This window comes from Aulostomus chinensis, chromosome 15 (genome assembly GCF_037954235.1).
Source record: "Aulostomus chinensis isolate RoL2024-O1b breed Wild chromosome 15, RoL_Achi_v1.0, whole genome shotgun sequence".
NCBI classification, from domain to species: domain Eukaryota; kingdom Metazoa; phylum Chordata; class Actinopteri; order Syngnathiformes; family Aulostomidae; genus Aulostomus; species Aulostomus chinensis.
In genome coordinates, this window is record NC_141334.1 from 3,614,108 (window position 1) to 3,632,295 (window position 18,188).

Consider the following 18,188-nt stretch of genomic DNA (forward strand, 5'->3'; position numbering starts at 1 on the left):
GACGATGCTGCAGGGTAGAAGAGTGTTTGGCTTCACCAACTCCAGAGGGACACTTACACACCAAGTTTGGTGAAAAAGAAAGGAAAAAATATGTACTTGTGCACTGAAAATACAAAACAATTTAATATACAACTGTTTAAAACAAACAATGTATAATGTAAAAACAATAGTTACCACAACATCTGGAAACCTGATGGTGGACAGTTGGGTTGGCTTGTGAAATATACAGAACGACAGTAGTTTGCCCATTGAAACACATGCATAATCAAGCACGGCTGTACACTTGAACGTTCACTGTTAAAAGTTTCTTTTGAGTTGAAAAAAGCTAAAACATTTTTATTTTCATCAAAATTATACACTTTAATTTACAGGCCCTTCCAGCATTCACTTAAAAAAAAAAAAAAAAAAACTATCCCCGCAACAAGAAGCAAGTCCCGCTGGTGAGAGCGACAGTCCCAACTGAAGAATCTGTCAACATTTGGTCTGAGATCAAGAGTTTGATACAGGAGCTGGTCCCATGCTGTGAAAGAAGGGGCGACACTAACGCTGTAACAAAACAAAAAGATTTAAAAAGTGTTCTGAATATTTGACCACATACTCAGTAAAAGCCACTAAAAAAGAAAAGTTCGGTCTGGTGGAGAGTGAGAGTGGCCGGCTGGGGGAGGATCCACTGTTACCTCCAGGCCCAGGTTATAGTCACTCAGGAGGGACGCTGAAACAAATGTGTTGTCTTGTTCAGGGATTGAGGAAGAGGGGAGGGGGTCTCTGCTGGTTGGGTTTTAAAACAAGTGCATTTTCCACTTGAAGAGTCGGCCGCTCGGTCAGTGCTTGTTGTTTGTCTCCTCCTGGCCCGAGCTGGAGATGCCGTTCTGGGGTTGGCTGGAGCCTGAACCCAGGCCGTACAATCTCCCACAATACTTGGCATCATCAATGTTGTCTTCGAAGAAAAGCTGAAAAAGATCAGACGGAGGAGTAACTGAACTGCTGTTCTCACACGCTTGAAGCCTTTAAGCAGTTCCTGAATGTGATGCAGTTCATAACAACTCATGTCTACATTTAGTTTAAACTTTCAGGAGTTTTTTTCCCTTTTTTTAACACATGGCTGATCCTCTTCAGTCACATCGAATGAGTCAAAAACCCACAAAACATCTGAACAGAGGCATCGGTCACAAGGGATATTTTTGCGGTGACGGCTGGAGTGCAGAGAACAATAGAGATATTCACTGAATAGACAAAAAGTTCACTGTATTAGAAGCACTGATGCCACCAATGAGTCCTATTCATCGGTGGAGGAGCTGCTTCCTATTGTCACATTAGCCTTCACAGTCATGCAGAAACTGTCTTAGTAGTGAAGAAAAGCTGAATAAAACCCCCAAAATGTTCTATGGCAGATCAGCTGTGGTCCCACAACGAGGAGTGTGTATTTGTACCTCTTTCATCCTGAAGAAGGCCATACCGGTGAGCAGCGAGTCGGACCCAGCCTGATGCTGCCGTCCAATCCTCTTCAGCTCCAACTGGTCAGCCACTTCCTGTAACCCGCCCTGACAGCAACCAACACAAACATGTACTTTGAGTCTGAATCTGAAGCGCCTTCAGCTGCTGATCAGGTACAAACGGATTCTTTTTGTTGTGGACTGGCAGTCTTGTTTGTTTGCTGGCTGCAGGAGTTGATTTGGTGGCAAATCTTCTCTCTCCAGACTTACTTGGACAGCCTTTTGTTCCTTATAGAATCACATGGTTTTGAGGATGCGCCAGCATCGACTACCTCCGCAGTTACAGAAGACTCACATACCTTGAGGTTCTTGCAGCTCTTCATGAGGTACTTGACATCGTAGATAGCAGGGAAGAACAGGTTGAGGATCTGGAAGAAGTCGTGTTCTTCCTCGGGAAGCCGTGCGTCCGTTAGGAGCTTCACCAAGTAGCCAAAGTCATAGCCGCTGAGAGATAAAGCAGATCACGGTTGGAATGGTTGGAACAATGTTACCAGCATCAGACTCCAAGCCGGCACCATGGCTGAAAGATGTTTTAACATATTCAATTCCAGTCATTTCGAAAACAGTGTCAAGTGGTTGCACACAAAGGTTTCACACTGAGCTATAATCCAACTGCAGTAAATTCAGATTCATTTTAATCTTCAGCAAAACTCCATCAATAATGGCCTGAAAAGGGCTTGTACGGAACATGTGAAGTGAACCTTTAAGTTGTAACACAGGAACGGCAACTGCATAACATAACACAATAAAAAAAAACAAGATTTGTCGACATCTGGAGTAGCATTCATGGTGCAAGTAAGCTTCATCAGAACAGCCGACCACCCCACCTGTGGAACGAGAGCCACTTGACGTTCTCACACAGCACCAGACCAGACGTCATGAGCAGCTCAGCGAAGTAAAGCGTGTCGATTCCCTCTTCTTCATGTTTTTTAAACTGGAGGCCAGAGTTCTGGAGCAGGTCTATGGAGTCCTGCGAGTACATGTCTTCTCTGTGAGGAGGGAAGAGCAGACAGTCAGGCGGTGCTACGATCCCAGACACGTCTGAGGTGACGAGGATTCTAAACTCTGGCTGTTAGAACAATACACCAAAAAACAGAACTGAAGGCAAAAACAAACACAAGTTTTCATCAGGTTTCATTTTTTGAGATGTAATAGGTGCTTGAAACACAGCTGATTTAAACTGCTGCAATGAATCTGTAACAGAGACAGAGGCACCCGACCAACTGCTCTGGTGTAAAACCTACGTGAGGTTGAACTTGAAGTTGAACTGCCACGTCGTCGTGCCGGGGGGATAGTCGCCGTCCTCGTTCATGAAGGTGAGCCCGAGCTGGATGATCTTCAGGAGGTCGACGTTACACCTGAGCAGCTGGTACTGATAGTCCACTGTGCTGCGAAACTCACCAATCGGTCGTACAACCACTCCAGGAAATTCTGTGTCCTAGTGAAAGACATTCAGAGACACACACTGATGACCCGTGCTGAGTGTTTGTGCACTGGTCATCAGTGTGTGATGGCAGCCCCTCAAGCACTGCACCCCTCTGTTAGGACTTCAGGCCTTTTGTCCGTGAGTGCCTAACCTTTACCTGTGTAAGTTGACACTGCTCACTGAAGACAGCGAGGACAGTTAAAGTAAGTAGCTGTATACAATAACTCCCATGGAAACTAATGCAGGTATTATATGCTCCCCCTCCCCCCGCCACCCTCTTACCATGGCAATGTAGTTATAGCTTTGAATAATCTGCCGGATCTTCCTCATTTCCTCCTCCACGTTGCTGGCCCAGACTTCACAGATTATCTGACTGGAATCTGTAAGTGCGGCTGGCATGTTGGCAGGTCACGAAAGCTGCTAAAACCCCAACGATCCTGCTTGGTAGGGGGTAGAAACGGAGGCCGGGTGATGAGGAAACAAGTCTGGGAGGGGAGAAGGCAGTCAGTGAACATCGCATCAGGAGGAGAGAGGATGAATAAGGATGAGTAGGGGCAGTGGTGTAATGACACTACTGCTGACATTTAATCTGTCTTTAAGGTCTCCTTAAAGTTTACAAAACTTTCCCATTTTATTTACTGATTTCAGTGTGTCTTTTAAGAAGCGGCATGTGGGATTACCATGGATGTTTTGGCAGAACATGAATATTCATACTCATTTTTGTGCATTTTCATTCGCTTAAGCTGAGCCCTTGATAACCACAATGGACACTACACTCCTCAAATTAGACTTTTTCTTCATTCTTTTTTTTTAATGAGAAATGGGTGACTGGAAATGATTAATCATTGATACTGACTGAAATTTAACATTTTGGGGTGTTACATTTTCAGTTATACTCTAAAGCCTTATTACAAGTGTGAATTTAAAGTAAAAAAAAATCATACTTTTAACCATTTGTTAATCTTGTAGTGTATTCATTTGATACACATCACATTGTGTCAACACCACAACCCAACACTATGTATTCAGTCTTCATATTTAAGGAAAACTGTGTTTAATGTACAGAGATATAAGAGTAGACAGCACTTTTTTACACGCATTGCACTTTATATCCATTAGTCTGACACTGTATTCAGTGGAAATCAAAATATAACCAGTCAAAAAAATACCTTGCAATGTTTCTGTATTTCCAAATATTAAAGTCACACAAAGATCAACTGGAGATTTTCCAGCAGACTTTTGAACGCAGTACACGCAGGCCAGTTATGATGGATCAACTTGCACTCAGATGCCAGCTTATTGAGTGCTCCTCTGAACACAAGTGCCGTCTCCCCCCGCAGTCCCAGCACGAATCCCACGCCACACATTACGCTGTGCAGCGGTGCATTGTAGTCAACTATACAGGTGTTTAATATTTAAACAAAGCATCCAAGCTACCTACTTTTTCCTGAATCTCTAAGTTTTAAAGTTAAAGCTTGGATTTATCATGTCACCATTTTCATTAACATGTATAAAGTTAACATTTGTTTACACTGTGGCGCAAGCTAACTTTGCTCATATTTATGAAATGTATCGTTCCGCTTTAAACGACGAGCGTATCTGAGAGACTTTCTGAACAACTACTGATGTCAAACATATCAACAGATTCCGGGGACTACACATATTTGAAAGAATTCAGTAACAACGAGGCTGCCAGAGGCTGAGATCTAGCTGAGTGGTTAGCATGAACAGCCAGCGTTTAACCTCGCAATACCCAGAATTTACACATCACGGCAGCAAATAAAACACCGGAAAAAGGGTATGACTATCCACCTGACAAAACCCCACAAAAAACAGTCCACTAGTCTGGAACTGGTACCGTTAATGTGTAAAGCACGAGTATAAACAAAAATGATTTTACCTCCGAATTTCCGCGACGTAAACTATCAAGCTAGTTCGTTGAGCTTCGGGCTTCTTCTTCTTCTTCTTCTTCTTCTTCGCCTGTTTCTCCTTCAGTGTTTATTGGTAGATTGCAAACAGTTGGTACATTTGTGTACTGCCACCTGCTGTATGGGAGTGCACACACATCCACATCCTCCTTCGAGCTTTATGGCGGTTGGCATCCAAGGTGTTGAATCACCGCGATCTCCAGGCCCCCATCGATTCCCAACGGAACTGAAGGATAACAGGTGAGTTTCATTTGTATTCTTATAATATTATTAAAAAAAAGAGTTATAGGTTGATTGGTTCAGTTCAGTGGTGGATTGTTAAAGTATTTACATTATAAATTTAAATAACAAAAAGAAAATATTGTTTCTTTTGTTCTAATGTATTAATTTGACAACGGCATATTTGTGTCTTTTGAGAGGTTTAAAAAAAAATCAATTTATTTGCCAGCTTTTAACACAATAGGACTTGATACCAATGCTACTGCGGCATAAAAATATTGCGTACCAGAAATAGTCTGATGTAAATTACATTAATAAATTCATAAAAACTTAAGGGATCATTTTCATTTATATATTTAGGTATTTTTTACCGCTATACTTTAATTTACGTTTAAAAACCGACGTGTCAGATTTTTACTAAGTTAATTTAATGTGTGATTCTTCATTCATCCCTAAAGGCAAGACCTTAATACCACCCAACAGATTATTTTCGTCCTCATCACAAAGGATGACTAAATTCTAAATGTCAGGATTAAATATAAAATAATATAACATTATAAATGCAGTTTACTGTCTTTTTTGTATGTAACGACGGGAAATTTACAGAAAAAGACCTCGGTAACCACAACGAAGTAACTTAAGCTAACAAGCGACAATTCGTTAGCATTTCGCTGTAGTCTGCCGGTAGAAGTGATAATTTCCTCATTCATTAACGTAGCTCCACTTAAATAACAGTGCATTTTTTGTAGTATATTAAGTAATTGTACATCGTAGATCTTTAATTAATGTTTTTGACAAGGTGGGTGTTTGCTAGGTTTCTATGACGAGTCTTAAGCTAAAGTTAGCATGTAACTAACGGGCGTGTGAATCCGTTAGCTATCGGTGCAGTTGAGGGCTGTAAACTGAAGGGATGCAGGTATACAGTCTTGTCTACATATGAGACACGTTTACTATGTTTGAAGTAATATACGACATTTTCAGTAATATTAGGTTACATTTCTATTTGTTGTTGTTTTTTTTTATCCCATTAAAGATATAGCTTTGCCGTGAGGTACAGAAATGGAGAGCCTTGACAACCAAGCGGTCGCCCTCAGCCCGAGGATGCATGCTAAGGATCCAAAAATGGTAAAATAAAACGGAAAACCTGAAACTTCCCTGCTATTGTAAAACTGTGAACACAAGACATCAGATTGTTTGGGGGAACTGAACACTGAGTTCATTTCCAGGTTCACTATGAGCAGATTTCTTGCAGATGGTTGATCAAAAAAAAAAAGAAAAACTAAAAAAAAAACTGCAATTCAAAACGATGCAATTTTCATGCTTGGAAAACAATTTTGAAAAATAAAATTAATAACAAAAAAAAATCTACATTTTTAAAAATAAATCATTGAGATTTGTTTCACAAATTCCTGCATATGAATGAACACGGGGTTCAGTTCACCTCCATGTTTGGATGTTTGGTCATGGATTGCATGTTTATTCGTCACGTGTAATCTGATCTAGCTGAGAGTGCGGCCGTGAACATTTTCCTGCGTACATCGGTAAAAATGTTGACGAACCCTGATAGATTTCCAAGTACACGACGTACTGCACATACTTCCTCTTACTGTGAGAGAATGTGATGATGGAAGACTTCATCATTCTCCTTGGCAGGTAGAGCCGGAGGAGCCAGGCCAGTTGTCCTCTGGAGGGAAGCCCGCCAGCACAGGCCTGACAGCGAATCAAGAGCGGAGCCCCAGGTCTCCTCACCCACTCACTTCCATCCATTCACACTTAACAACTGTCCGGTTGATGTGTAAATCCGTCTGTCCATCAATGTCCACTGCAGCGCAGCCATAGATGACATCAGTAAGAGACTGCAGGAGCTGGTGGAGAAGATCAACATCAGACGCACCACTGACCTGAAAACGATTGACGATTTTCAGGAGATGCTCGTGGAGAAGGTAGCCACTTGCGCATCTCAGCACGAGCAGCTTTGTAGTCGGCGTGTTTGTACTTGCAGGGCTGCCCGACCACGGACTGACCGAGTCAGCTCAATAGTGAGTTTTCCCATGAGTGACTGTTGCCTGTTCAGTTTTTTGTTGTTACTTCCATCGAGAAGGTAACAGGAGGAGGTAGGTGGTGTTTAGCTGTCACCTAACAGCAAGAAGAAAATGTTTTAGTTTACATTTTAATGTACCCTCAACTTGGGTCAGAAACGTCTGAAGCTCTCTGAGGTTGTTCTGGTTTATTTCATCCATCCATCTGTTTTATACATCTTATCCTGTTAAGGGTTGCAGGCAAGAGGCAGGGTTCACCCTGGACGGGTCACCAGTCCATCTCAGGGCCAACATATACAGACAACCATTCACACTCAGCCACACCTACAGTCAATTTAGAGTCTGGATTAACCTGGTCCCCTCTTGATGTCTTTGGACTGTGGGAGGAAGCCGGAGTACCGGAGAGAACCCACGCAGGAACAGGGAGAACATGCAGACTCACACAGAAAGACCCCGTGCCTGGGCTGGGACTCGAACCCTGAACCTTCTTGCTGTGAGGTGACAGTGCTGACCACTGCACCACCGTACCACCCTCCTTGAAACCAGCTGACCATAAAAAAAAGACTTAACCGACAAAGACTTTTCTCATCAACTAACATTGACACATCCAGCAGGGGGGGCAGCCCTGGCATGTGAAAAAGGTCTGTTCAAAGAAGCTTGGCTGTAACACCTCATCTCCTCCCCAAGGTGACAGAGATGTGCCAGCAGATTAGGGAGCACATATACTCCATCTACGAAAGGAACAGCAGCCAGATGCAGGTGCAGCTGCAGCAGATGACAGAGATGCTGGACAGCTGCACTTCGCTCAACAACGAACTACTCGAGGCCAACCAGGCGCTGGCAAGCCTCAGAGGAGACAGCCATTAGCCACTACTCAGCATGTTTCTTGTTCTCACACATGTTGTTCATGTTAGGTCTCACAGCTCTGAGGTTGTCCACAGAGATGTAATCTGAATATGGAGAATGTCTAAAGATGCCCAGTGTTTGATTTGTGTACAAAGAAGTGAGTAAAAACAATGTCAGACCAAAAGAGGTTCATGGAGCAGAGTTGGAAGCATGTTTGCCACAAACTGAAATGGCTGGCTGGTTGAGTCTGCCACAATTTAAAACCATACAATGGCCTGATGGCCACAGAGACATGAATTACACAGAAAAACCATTCTAACTGAGCCCCAGAAGCAGAACTGACAATTACAAGTCAGTGTGCTGTTAGAATCAACAGAGGAACGACAGGTTGCCCTCCCTTCATCAAAAAACCACAGTCCATAAATGGTATTTAACAAATAAACACGCATTTTAAAAAGTTTAACACTGTTTGACAGACACACACTTTCCCGAAGGCATGACACTGATTTTGTCCTGAGCTGAGAACCAGACAGACTAAAAGCTGATGGAGGTGATTTTTTTTTTTTTTTTCCTAAAATTGACGCATCAGTTCTCAGTCCCAGCCTTGTGGCAGCGGTGGAGGTCAGAGGTGACATCAGCTGCTCACTGCTCGGACGATCCAGCTCTCCTCTGGATGTGGGAGATCTCCAGTATGGGCATCAGGAGCTGGAACGCATCCTGGATGTAAGATGCACTGTTGGACGCCTGCGAGGGAAGACCATTCATCACACGTGTCAAAACGAGGCGCGCGGCATGATATTCCTGTTCTGAAATAGCCACATTAGCCACAATAGCCTGTAAAGCTGTGAAATATAATTCGACCCCAACAAGTTGCTTTCAACTTTCAGAAGCCTTTCCTTCAATGTGAAAGTCAGTAACACTTCCAGCCCTGCTTCCTCTTTCTGTTTGACATCCAAAGTCTTTTACCGTGCAGACGTTCTGAATCAGAATTGAAGAGTGGGCATGTACCATCTCCATGGTTCACTCTTCCATGGTAAGAACATTGATGCTCCTATTGTTTACATTTGCTGATAGAAAGTTAAAAAAAAAACAAAACAACAACAACTGCACAGCAAATTTGCATTCGTGTGTGCTTGGGTCCGTGCTCTCTCCCCACCTCTTATTTTACAGTGGAATAGTTTAGCACGTACTTCCACCCCCAAGAAATCTCTCCATACAAGTCAAACAATATCTGGTGGTAGAAACCACCAACACGTAGCCGGCCTGGTTTGTTTGGCAGCAAACAGCCAAGTCCAACTGTGAGATGACTCAGAAACATTGGAAAGATGCAACTGTGTGAAACAGAAAGTGGTCATATGATATGGTAATATCTAGAATGTGGTAAAATGACACCGACCTCTAAAAAGACTCCGGTTATCAGCGGGTTGAGGATGTCGCCCTTCTCGTTTGACTGTAAAACAAGACATGACCATCAAATTTGACACGAGAGATGAACAAGCGGCAGGGAAGGTGCGTCAACACACCTGCAGCTTTCAAACTGAACATCTGATTAGTTTGACATTGGAGGAAGAAAAGTGTGAGTGGAAACAAACGGAGGGATGAACTGTTTTGTAGATGATGTCATATTACAGCAGACATTAGTGCTTCTCTATTATAATGCCAGTGACAGCAGAGCTCAGTCATAAAAACGTCTGTGTTCCATAATATTTTCGACTCAGGAGCGTCAGACTTACCCCTGCTGTTGTTAGGCAGTGGGTGAACTTCTTGGAGAGCAGTGAGATTTCTTTACACAGAATAACTGTTAATCTGAGAACAGACAGCCAGAGCCACTCAGACATTTACCGTAGCCACGGTTTCTACTAGGAATCTTCGGTGACTCTGCACGTGTTCTTACTGGGACAGGACGCTGGCCTCCGTGCTGCCGTTGGAGAAGAGGATCATCTCAGCCAGTTTGTGGAAAAGCTCGATGGATCTGGCCGTCAGCTCTGCCAGACTCCTGATGGCTGCGGCGTGGACCTCCTGACAAGACTGAAACACAGGCAGAGCGATGGACGGGCGTCAATCTCAGGCAGACAGAAAAAGACTGTCACCATTTAACACGGTGGATTTTGAGATCCCACTGGGTGTTGTGAAACCACAGAAGCCAACTACAAAGCCACACTATACCCGTTAATTCACGACAACACAAAGTAAAGAGAAGCTCGTTGTGTATCCTCTACCCACGAGTCACCAACCCATCCCTGCTCTCCATGAAGCCATGTTAAGATGCATTAAAGATTTTGTTAAACTCCAATACAGTGTGACAGGAAGTGAACGTTTCAGATGAAAGCAAACGGAGCATTCTATCGTTTTTAACAACTGAATATAGAACAGATGGGTCGTTTATGATTGTGTGCAAGTCAGTAAAACAAGATTTGCCACAGGACGTTGGTGCCAGTGACCAAAAACAACAGGAGCCCAGTTTCAAATGGAGTGAAAACATCAGTCCAGTCTCACTGGATTGGGAAGAAGACTTGCGTCACAGAATGATATAAATGGTGAAGGACTGATCTTTACAGACATGAAGAATCTTTTCTGCCAGTATAACCAGTCATGTAACTGTATTTTACTCCTTATGTTTGTCTCCAGCAGAATCTGCTCATTGTGTGTATACACACGTACAGGGAATTTAACTCAGCACCCACAACTCTAAACAGCTAAAACAATGACAAAAGGTTGGACATAAGTGAACAAATGTTTAGATTTACTATAAGCAGTTAGATGTACATTATAGTATGAGAGTTGAATTTAAACTTCTTGTCCACGCAGATGAAACCTGCTTCACAAGCTAATGCTCATTGACTTGGTTGGAAGCGACTGCACAGGGCAGCACTAGGCTTTCCAACATGACCTGAAAAATGAGTTTAAAACGTTCGGACCAGAGGCCGAGCCTGGAATCATGAACACCGATGGCGCTAACGTCAGCCTACCTCCACGGAGACCGACGTCCGACTGCCGTCCTCGCTCTCCTCCGCCTCCTTCCCTGGTTTGGTCATATCACTGATCTGGCTGCAGGTGTTCTTACAGGCCTGGTGGAGGTCAAAGGTCATTTACTATCAAAATCACAGCCACCGCATCCACACTGTCCCGTCCCGTTTCCCAGGTGGGTCACCACCAGTTTGGAATTGGTAATATTTTAATCATGAGAGCCCTTAACTCTGCTTCTTGCATACTGATTCCCAAACAAATTTCTGTGTGGAAAAATGTTGGCCTGTGACTGCTTTTTCACTCCGCCATGACTTTGACAAAATCGTTTGGCGGTGTGCAAGTGCAACTGTCAGACAAACATGCTGGCATCAACAACAGGAACCAATATGCTAAGATGTGTAGAACCGGTTCTCAGTTCCCATCCCTGCAGGAGTGAAGGCAAATAATATGCACAGGAGCGCCGTAATCTAGGGCTGTAACCAAATCACAGCCAGAATTTTTGACTTGTAGTCGCCACGTACATGCAGTTGAACTACCTCACATTTTCTGAAAACCACTTGCAGCAAATCTCGTGCTCTGCCACTAAAGAGACATCTAACTTAGCCTGCGTACCCACTCACTAGCATCCAGGTCAGCCCTCATAGTCCACAGCCAAACAGCTGCATTGTCAAATTGCAGGCTTGATAACAATCGATTATCATGTAGAACCCTAGAAATGAAGGGGGAGGCCCTCGCAGCAGACAGCTCCTCATATTTGACCACCTCAACCATCGCCTCACCTGCGTCAGACTACACAAGCTATTCTCGGTGTTTGACAGTCGAATACTCGCACTGAAGAGTAGTCCGAGTCCGGTGAAGCGCTACTAACTGGTACCTTGCTGAGTTTGTTGGCTGTGGCAGAAACGCTGAGACCTTCCAAGGCCTCCGTTAACTCCCTCTCAAACTCCGAGCCATCTTCATCTGGAATTAGAGATGTTCAACCAGTCATTTCAGGCGCTGCATCAATTCTGCTCTCCTGCTCTTGGTTTTCTGGCTGTAACAGAGACTTCACCTTTCTTCTCATCGGCTTCCTCATCATCGAACTCCACAAGGGAGAAAGAGTCTTTGATGAGATCCAGCTCTTCTCTCAGCTGTCGCAGCTCATCTCCTGACAGAGTTGTCAGCACCGACTTCACCTGTACGGGATACACATTTCGAAAATGAGAAAATGAGAGTGTGTAATGAGAATTTTTAGGTGCAGATCCCAATGATTTCTTTCAAACACTGAAACACGTCTCAGTATGTTTTTATTTGCATCAGTAAGTGTTATATTTTGGAATAAAACTTCCATCAAACCTTCAACTCGCTTTCCCGAGACAAAATCTCGAGAGCCTCGAGGTGTGACAGACCCTGATATTCATCAAACAACATCCCGTAGTGAGCGACCACCTTCTTCTCAGAGTCTGATGACTTCGCCTCAGCCGTCTGCTGCTCCTCCCGCTCCTTTGCCTCCCTCAGCACCTGGGGGACAGGAACGGGAGTTGAACAAGACACAAGGGGGACTACATTTTCATAACGGTCGGACAACCTGGAGAAGTGTGCTGAAGATTTATCCGCCTAGTTTGGTTAAAAACAGAGAAAAAAAACTCTCGAGTGTCACCTGTCAAAATTTAATTTCATTTAAAGCAAGACATACAACACAGCTGCATAATTTAACTTCACAACAGGATCATAACAAAAGTGAACTTTTTTATTAGTCCATTAGCTGACCCACCTGAGAAAGCGTGGAGTTCCTGTTCATCAGTCCTTTGGTCTTCTTAAATCCTGGATCACCTTCCGCAATCACATCCATGGTCTTTTTCCCGATGAACTCCAGAGCGTCCAGGCCGCCTGATATCATCGTCTTACCCTGTCAGCAGAGGATCGCAAAGGCTTTAGCTTCAGAACATCCTACATCCTATATTATTGATTATGAATATTTGGGGTGGAATATCAAGTCAATCCTGACGGGATGTGACTCGAGTAGGAGCTACATTTTCTCAGTCTTTCTTCGATATCAGAAACAAAAGAATCCAACTTACTGTGCTCTGAACAACACTAGTTAACGATGAAAACATTCCCATCGCACTTCCCACCGCTGACGATCCGTCTCCCACTGCTCTGTCAGTGTCCCTGCCAGCTTCACCTGCCAGGAGGAGAATCAGTGCATGACAATGCTAGAAGAGGTTTAAACAGTATGAGATGGGAGGTGATGCGCAACACATTTCTGATTTTACAAACGAAGATTCCAACGGTTTACCCTGCTCCCTCTGTTCCTGCTCCTGTTGAGCCGACAGCTCCGTGGGGCTGGGGATTCCCAGGGATGTCTCAGCCTTCTCGATCACCTGGGTGAGCCCCTGGCCTGGAGGGGCAGAGCTTAAATTAGTGTGTGCTGTATAGAGATTTAAAGAGTAACAGACAGACACTGAGATATTTCATTGGAAGTAATACGAACTGTAGGAACAAAATAAAAGAGGAAAACACCAGCAAGTTTTTTTTTTCCATGAGTGAATTCAAATAATTAATTGGATTCCTCTTTGATCGCAGTACAAAGCAACATAGGTAACACAGATGCATCCAGCTTTCCACTTATCGCAGTTCTAAAACAGGCTACATAGGCGTGCTCCACTCACCCACAGTGGCCACAGTTGCTGTTGCTGAGGACAAAATAGATTTGCCCCAGTTGCCCCAGTAACCCCAACCACCTTGAGCAACGGTAGACTCGCTGGGTGCCTGAGGGAGAGGAGACAGTTGTTGAGAGGACGAGGGGAAGCAAAGCTGCTGATGTTTGAGAACAACCAACATTCCCAGAGAATCTGTTGACATTCTCACAGCACCATTTGTTCTCTTATGTTTGGTATGAATCATGCAGATTTTGTATTAACACCTTTGCTGGCTGCTCCTCTACTTTCGGTGTCTCCTCAACTTCAGTTACAGGTTTGGCGTCCGGTCTCCTCCTGGCTTTCCTGGTGGGGGCCACATCCGTGGAGGTGTCAGGTGTGGCTGGTGTAGAGCTGTCAGGTGACCCGTCTGGTGAGGCGTCCCCAATCTCTGGCGCCGTCTCCAAGCTCTCGGCTGCTGTAGCTTCGCTGTCCGACATGTTAACGTCTTAGTTCATGCCTGAAAAACACAAACCCAGACAAGTCAGTGCAGAGCAGACTTGATTAGGTGGGGATCATTTTGAAGATTCAGTGTCATTTCCGTGTCTTTACTGTCACTGCACAGCTGAAGAGCAAAATTAAGTGATTAATGCATAAACACATAAAAAAACTAGCTATGAAAGCAGATTTCAAGATTGAAGTATAAATACACCAATTATTATCACATAAATCGGGATTGTTATTCTATTTCATCACAAACAACCTGAGACAAAACGTGTCAAATTCGCTAAAACCAGAGGATAGAAGTGTGTTTTATATCGACTGTGTCCGGTGTATCTGTGCTCGCATGAAGACCCAAAGCGCCTGTCTCACGTATTCATCAGGAAAACAACAGGAATGAACACACCAACAAAAGTAACGTTACAGCTGACTTAGTGGTTTGGGTTCATGCTCCAGGACAGATGTCGAGAGCTCCAGGTACCTGACAGCGACAGCTACGAGGGTGCATCTCTTCCCTCTAGCACAGGTTTGCTATTCTGGCTGAAGTCCGAAAGTGAAAATCATCTCATACTTTTACAGTTTTGCTGCAACTCACCTCAGCCGCTCAGCTGTCAAAGTCCCGATGCTAGCTGTTGTACCAGTATGCTAAGTTTCCTCACAAATATCTCCCCGAAAGCTGTCTTCTTGAATTCTAGCTACACTTCTCGTCTTAGAATCTCCGGACCTTTTATTTCTACCCTACACAGTTTAATTATCCATTGTTTGTCAGCCTTTTGTCCACCAGCAGGATTAGCCACGTCACTTTTTTTTGTTTTGTTTTTCCGCTGCTCCCAGTGACGATCCATAGGCTAGCGAGGGGGCTAGTTCCGGTTAGAAACTTCAAAGTAAAAGTGATTCGCAAGAACAAGTATTACGAATCCAAAAAAAAACAAAAAACTACACTGTCAGAAACTGTCAAAGTACAATCCCCAATATTTCCGGTAAGAAGCCTTCACATGAAAGGTTTTAAAAAAAAGTATTTCTTATGCCGCTGTCCTTTTTTTTTTTCTTCACACAGTTTAAGTTGACACGCATTTGTTTGAAAAATGCTGAATTCACATTAAAAATGTGTGGAAATATGAATGACACTTTTGGTAAAATTCAACTTTGAAATTTACCAGGTGACAGAAAACCACGCCCATTCTATCCATTTGACCTGATATAGGAAGGACTGAGGAAGTGTGTTTGGTTCCTATCATGTTTGACGGTAAAAGACCAAGTAAGTGAGTTATTACATCTGCTTCGACAGTGCAGGATATATTTTCTGTTGTTTTCTGGTCAGTGGGTTATTATTCTGGCTGATCTGGGACCAGCAGTTTAGATTCTCTTACCCATGCTCAGGTGTTCTGGTGATTTCTTTTTTTTAACCTGCCTACAAAAATATACTTGATACATGAATATTACACTACAGAGGTTTGGTGTCTTATTTTATTGACTGCGTTAGTAGCTGGGTTACTCTTCTTAAAATCTATGTCAAAATCATAAGTATGGCAATGTATGAGACGCAGTTGGGAGACTTTTAAGCTGTGTTGAATGTTTTTGAAAAGCTGTAAACTATTTTATCGTTCAGGGAGAGAACAAAGATTTCACAGCTAAGACTGTCACATGGATGTGAACTGATCGCTGATGAAAAGGCGTTTTGGCTCCCTCACTTGCTACCAGACCTGTAAGACTCATCTCTACCTGTTCTGCAGGTTTATCTGTTCCTGATGTGAGCTGAAACTGTCACTCGCTTCACTATGTTGGGGAATGAGAAACCTCACCCGTCACACCTGCTCCTGCTGGCGTTCCTGCTGCTCGGTGGCTGGACAGCAGACGGGGCTGAGAACAGGTCAAAGGTTGAGACGGCCTCACCTGTACGGTGGCTGGCCAGTGGCCCCTCCAGCAGGGACATCGTGGTGAAGGAGGGATCCAGCGTGCTGCTCGAGTGTAACGTGACTGGAGTCCACGATGAAATCAAGTGGTACAACTCTAAAGGACCTCTGCTGGGTGAGGGCGGAGGTGGAGGGAGAAGAATGACTTTTGGCTTCTGATGCATCAGTATGTCCCTTCAGTGTTGTTGTCCAAGCAACAAGAGACCACTGCCCACAGGGAAGTTACTGAGTGTTTTTCAAGTTCCTCTTGGGGATGTTATATTTGTTCACAGCCCCACATGGACACTCGTGTTATTTCAGCTCGTTTTGAAGAATCAGAAGATCATTTTAATTCAGATTAATTTATGAGAGTTTGATTAGGAGATTTAAGCCTGTGATTATATTTCCACTTTAAGTTCTTGCTCTTGGTGGTTTTCTGTCTTTGCTTCTTTTATGCCTCTTCCAGCAACAAATCAGTCTAACATCCAAGATTAAAGTATCAAACTCTGTGTTAAAGGGCACAGAATACAGGAAACGACAAAGTGGATCGTTTATTGTTGCATTTCAAGTTTTAGTCGTTTGCTCTCATGGAGTGAATCAATGTTACATTAAACATCAAAACTGAATTTGATGCATGAAAACTATTGAATCTCATTAATAAGGGTAATTTGTGAAAAATGGAAAGATTCAAATGATATGTGCTCATGTTTTTGATGCTGTGGAACAAAATTCACAATGAAACTCCCTCTCTGTTTCTCAAGTTGTCAGCTGACATCTTGAAACACTTTGGTGAAACGTTTGTCTTGTGTTCTCTGGCCCCAGGGGGGAAGTGGCAGATCCAGGAGGAAGGCGTCCTGAACATCACCTCGGTCTCCTTCAAGGACCGTGGTCGCTACACCTGCGTCGCCTCCAGCGGCATCGGTGCTAAAAACTACACCGTCACTCTGCGCGTGGCTCACGCTGAGAGCGGCCTGGGTGTGTACTACGTCACTGTCTGCTTGGTGGCCTTCGCCATCACCATGATCCTCAACGTGGCGCGGCTCTGCATGGTAAGCAGCCACCTCAAGAAAACAGAGATCGCCATCAATGAGTTCTTCCACACTGAGGGAGCAGAAAAGCTGCAGAGGGCCTTCGAGATCGCCAAGCACATTCCCATCATCACGTCAGCGAAGACGCTGGAGCTCGCCAAGGTCACGCAGTTCAAGACTATGGAGTTCGCTCGTCACATAGAGGAGCTGGCACGCAGCGTCCCTCTGCCGCCGCTCATCCTGAACTGCCGCACTTTTGCTGAGGAGGCCGCAGAGATGGTGAGCCCAGGGTGTGACCCTGCAGGGCGCCAAGGCGTGAAGGAGTCTGGGAAAGCTATAGACTGCTCTGATGGAAAGGTAGAGGGAAGGGAGCAGGTGAGCCAGGTGCTGTTGTCAGGTGAAGAACAAGAGCGCGATGGAGGTGGCGGCAGTGATGTCAGAGCGTCGGTCCACATGCTTTCTGAAACTGCTTTGGAGGACTGATGAGGCAGGAACCTGCAATGTCGGCGCAGTCTTCAGCTCACACTGACCTCAGAAACCAGCTCTGGGAGGAGGAAGAAGTTGGGTCAACACGAGTGTGGTTACTATGATTAGCTCCTCATCACACAGTCTGAGTCCAGATGCTCCCATACTGTTCGAGTAGTAACACAAAAACATGTTGGAAGCAAAAACTGTCTTTTTAAGGTGATCAGTGGTTGTTATGTTTGAAAAAAATAAATGAAATTTTAAAAAATGGACTGTATCTTGTACAAGTCAGACTCTGGTTGTGTTTCACTCTATTTATTCAGAGGCACATTACAGCACCCTTTTTTTCTTAAGTCCCAAAAAAGTTTGATTATTGAAAGCAGGTTGTTCTCGGGTTCCAGAAACCAACAAACATCCTCTTCCTGATTCCTAACGTCATGAATATAATGAGCCACAGGGCGGTGCTATTGGGCAAAACATCAGCTCTTTGAGTTAACTGTGATGCTGGTGCAACCACTTCTGGGTCGTTTTACACCAGAGAACATTTGTTTTGCAAGGAAAATGAGCAGATTTTTAAATCTGGGTTTGAAGTTTATCTATGGAATGTATCTCTAATCACATAATTAGATGTAACGATCTCAAGTTTGCTCGTTTTATGTTGTTTGCTGGGTGCTTTTTTATATTTACTTCAGAGAATTGCCTTAAGGCCGATGCATTGTAATTGTCTCATAAAGACCAAGATGTATGCATAACAAGGTAATTTAAA

At 44.0% G+C, this 18,188-nt stretch overlaps 4 protein-coding genes across 5 annotated transcripts; 2 read left to right on the forward strand and 2 right to left on the reverse strand.

The window, feature by feature from the left end:
• Positions 1–83: 83 nt before the first annotated feature.
• On the reverse strand, positions 84–4,959 carry cnot8 (CCR4-NOT transcription complex, subunit 8). 2 transcript variants are annotated; one of them, XM_086179375.1, is made up of 7 exons: positions 4,820–4,959; positions 3,202–3,404; positions 2,738–2,931; positions 2,321–2,482; positions 1,793–1,937; positions 1,431–1,541; positions 84–950 (listed from the first exon to the last, which is right to left on the reverse strand). In XM_086179375.1, exons 2-7 carry the CDS (start codon positions 3,316–3,318, stop codon positions 822–824), a joined length of 858 nt encoding a protein of 285 aa, XP_086035501.1. In that variant the 5' UTR covers positions 3,319–3,404; positions 4,820–4,959; the 3' UTR covers positions 84–821. The 2 variants fall into 2 exon arrangements, with proteins under 2 accessions (XP_086035501.1, XP_086035502.1); XM_086179376.1 differs by having other exon boundaries at positions 3,202–3,356; positions 4,820–4,927.
• syce2 (synaptonemal complex central element protein 2) lies at positions 4,934–9,835 on the forward strand. Its single transcript, XM_086179377.1, has 5 exons — positions 4,934–5,087; positions 6,100–6,191; positions 6,720–6,805; positions 6,895–7,009; positions 7,793–9,835. The coding sequence occupies exons 2-5, from the start codon at positions 6,126–6,128 to the stop codon at positions 7,970–7,972; spliced, it is 447 nt and encodes a 148-aa protein (XP_086035503.1). The 5' UTR covers positions 4,934–5,087; positions 6,100–6,125; the 3' UTR covers positions 7,973–9,835.
• Positions 5,429–14,895, reverse strand: fam114a2 (family with sequence similarity 114 member A2). Its single transcript, XM_086179374.1, has 14 exons — positions 14,633–14,895; positions 13,824–14,056; positions 13,570–13,669; positions 13,197–13,298; positions 12,979–13,082; positions 12,672–12,806; positions 12,254–12,418; positions 11,970–12,093; positions 11,793–11,878; positions 10,921–11,019; positions 9,846–9,979; positions 9,685–9,757; positions 9,348–9,401; positions 5,429–8,695 (listed from the first exon to the last, which is right to left on the reverse strand). The coding sequence occupies exons 2-14, from the start codon at positions 14,034–14,036 to the stop codon at positions 8,594–8,596; spliced, it is 1,491 nt and encodes a 496-aa protein (XP_086035500.1). The 5' UTR covers positions 14,037–14,056; positions 14,633–14,895; the 3' UTR covers positions 5,429–8,593.
• Positions 14,896–15,220: 325 nt separating this feature from the next.
• Positions 15,221–17,692, forward strand: LOC147248351 (microfibrillar-associated protein 3-like). Its single transcript, XM_086226544.1, has 3 exons — positions 15,221–15,295; positions 15,771–16,065; positions 16,752–17,692. Exons 2-3 carry the CDS (start codon positions 15,816–15,818, stop codon positions 17,438–17,440), a joined length of 939 nt encoding a protein of 312 aa, XP_086082670.1. The 5' UTR covers positions 15,221–15,295; positions 15,771–15,815; the 3' UTR covers positions 17,441–17,692.
• The last annotated feature ends 496 nt before the right edge of the window (positions 17,693–18,188 follow it).

Excerpts from the sequence above, each read along its gene's own strand:
- fam114a2 (XM_086179374.1), bottom strand. The coding sequence starts at position 14,036 with ATGTCGGACAGCGAAGCTACAGCAGCCGAGAGCTTGGAGACGGCGCCA. Across the intron at positions 13,670-13,823 it reads TAGAGGAGCAGCCAGCAAAG|GCACCCAGCGAGTCTACCGT; the intron begins GTGTTAATACAA and ends CCTCTCCCTCAG. Across the intron at positions 9,402-9,684 it reads ACTGCCTAACAACAGCAGGG|TCAAACGAGAAGGGCGACAT; the intron begins GTAAGTCTGACG and ends CTTGTTTTACAG.
- LOC147248351 (XM_086226544.1), top strand. The coding sequence starts at position 15,816 with ATGTTGGGGAATGAGAAACCTCACCCGTCACACCTGCTCCTGCTGGCG. Across the intron at positions 16,066-16,751 it reads CTCTAAAGGACCTCTGCTGG|GGGGGAAGTGGCAGATCCAG; the intron begins GTGAGGGCGGAG and ends CTCTGGCCCCAG.
- cnot8 (XM_086179375.1), bottom strand. The coding sequence starts at position 3,318 with ATGCCAGCCGCACTTACAGATTCCAGTCAGATAATCTGTGAAGTCTGG. Across the intron at positions 2,932-3,201 it reads GCTATAACTACATTGCCATG|GACACAGAATTTCCTGGAGT; the intron begins GTAAGAGGGTGG and ends GTCTTTCACTAG. Across the intron at positions 951-1,430 it reads CCTTCTTCAGGATGAAAGAG|CTTTTCTTCGAAGACAACAT; the intron begins GTACAAATACAC and ends GATCTTTTTCAG.
- syce2 (XM_086179377.1), top strand. The coding sequence starts at position 6,126 with ATGGAGAGCCTTGACAACCAAGCGGTCGCCCTCAGCCCGAGGATGCAT. Across the intron at positions 6,192-6,719 it reads ATGCTAAGGATCCAAAAATG|GTAGAGCCGGAGGAGCCAGG; the intron begins GTAAAATAAAAC and ends TCTCCTTGGCAG. Across the intron at positions 6,806-6,894 it reads AATCAAGAGCGGAGCCCCAG|CGCAGCCATAGATGACATCA; the intron begins GTCTCCTCACCC and ends TGTCCACTGCAG.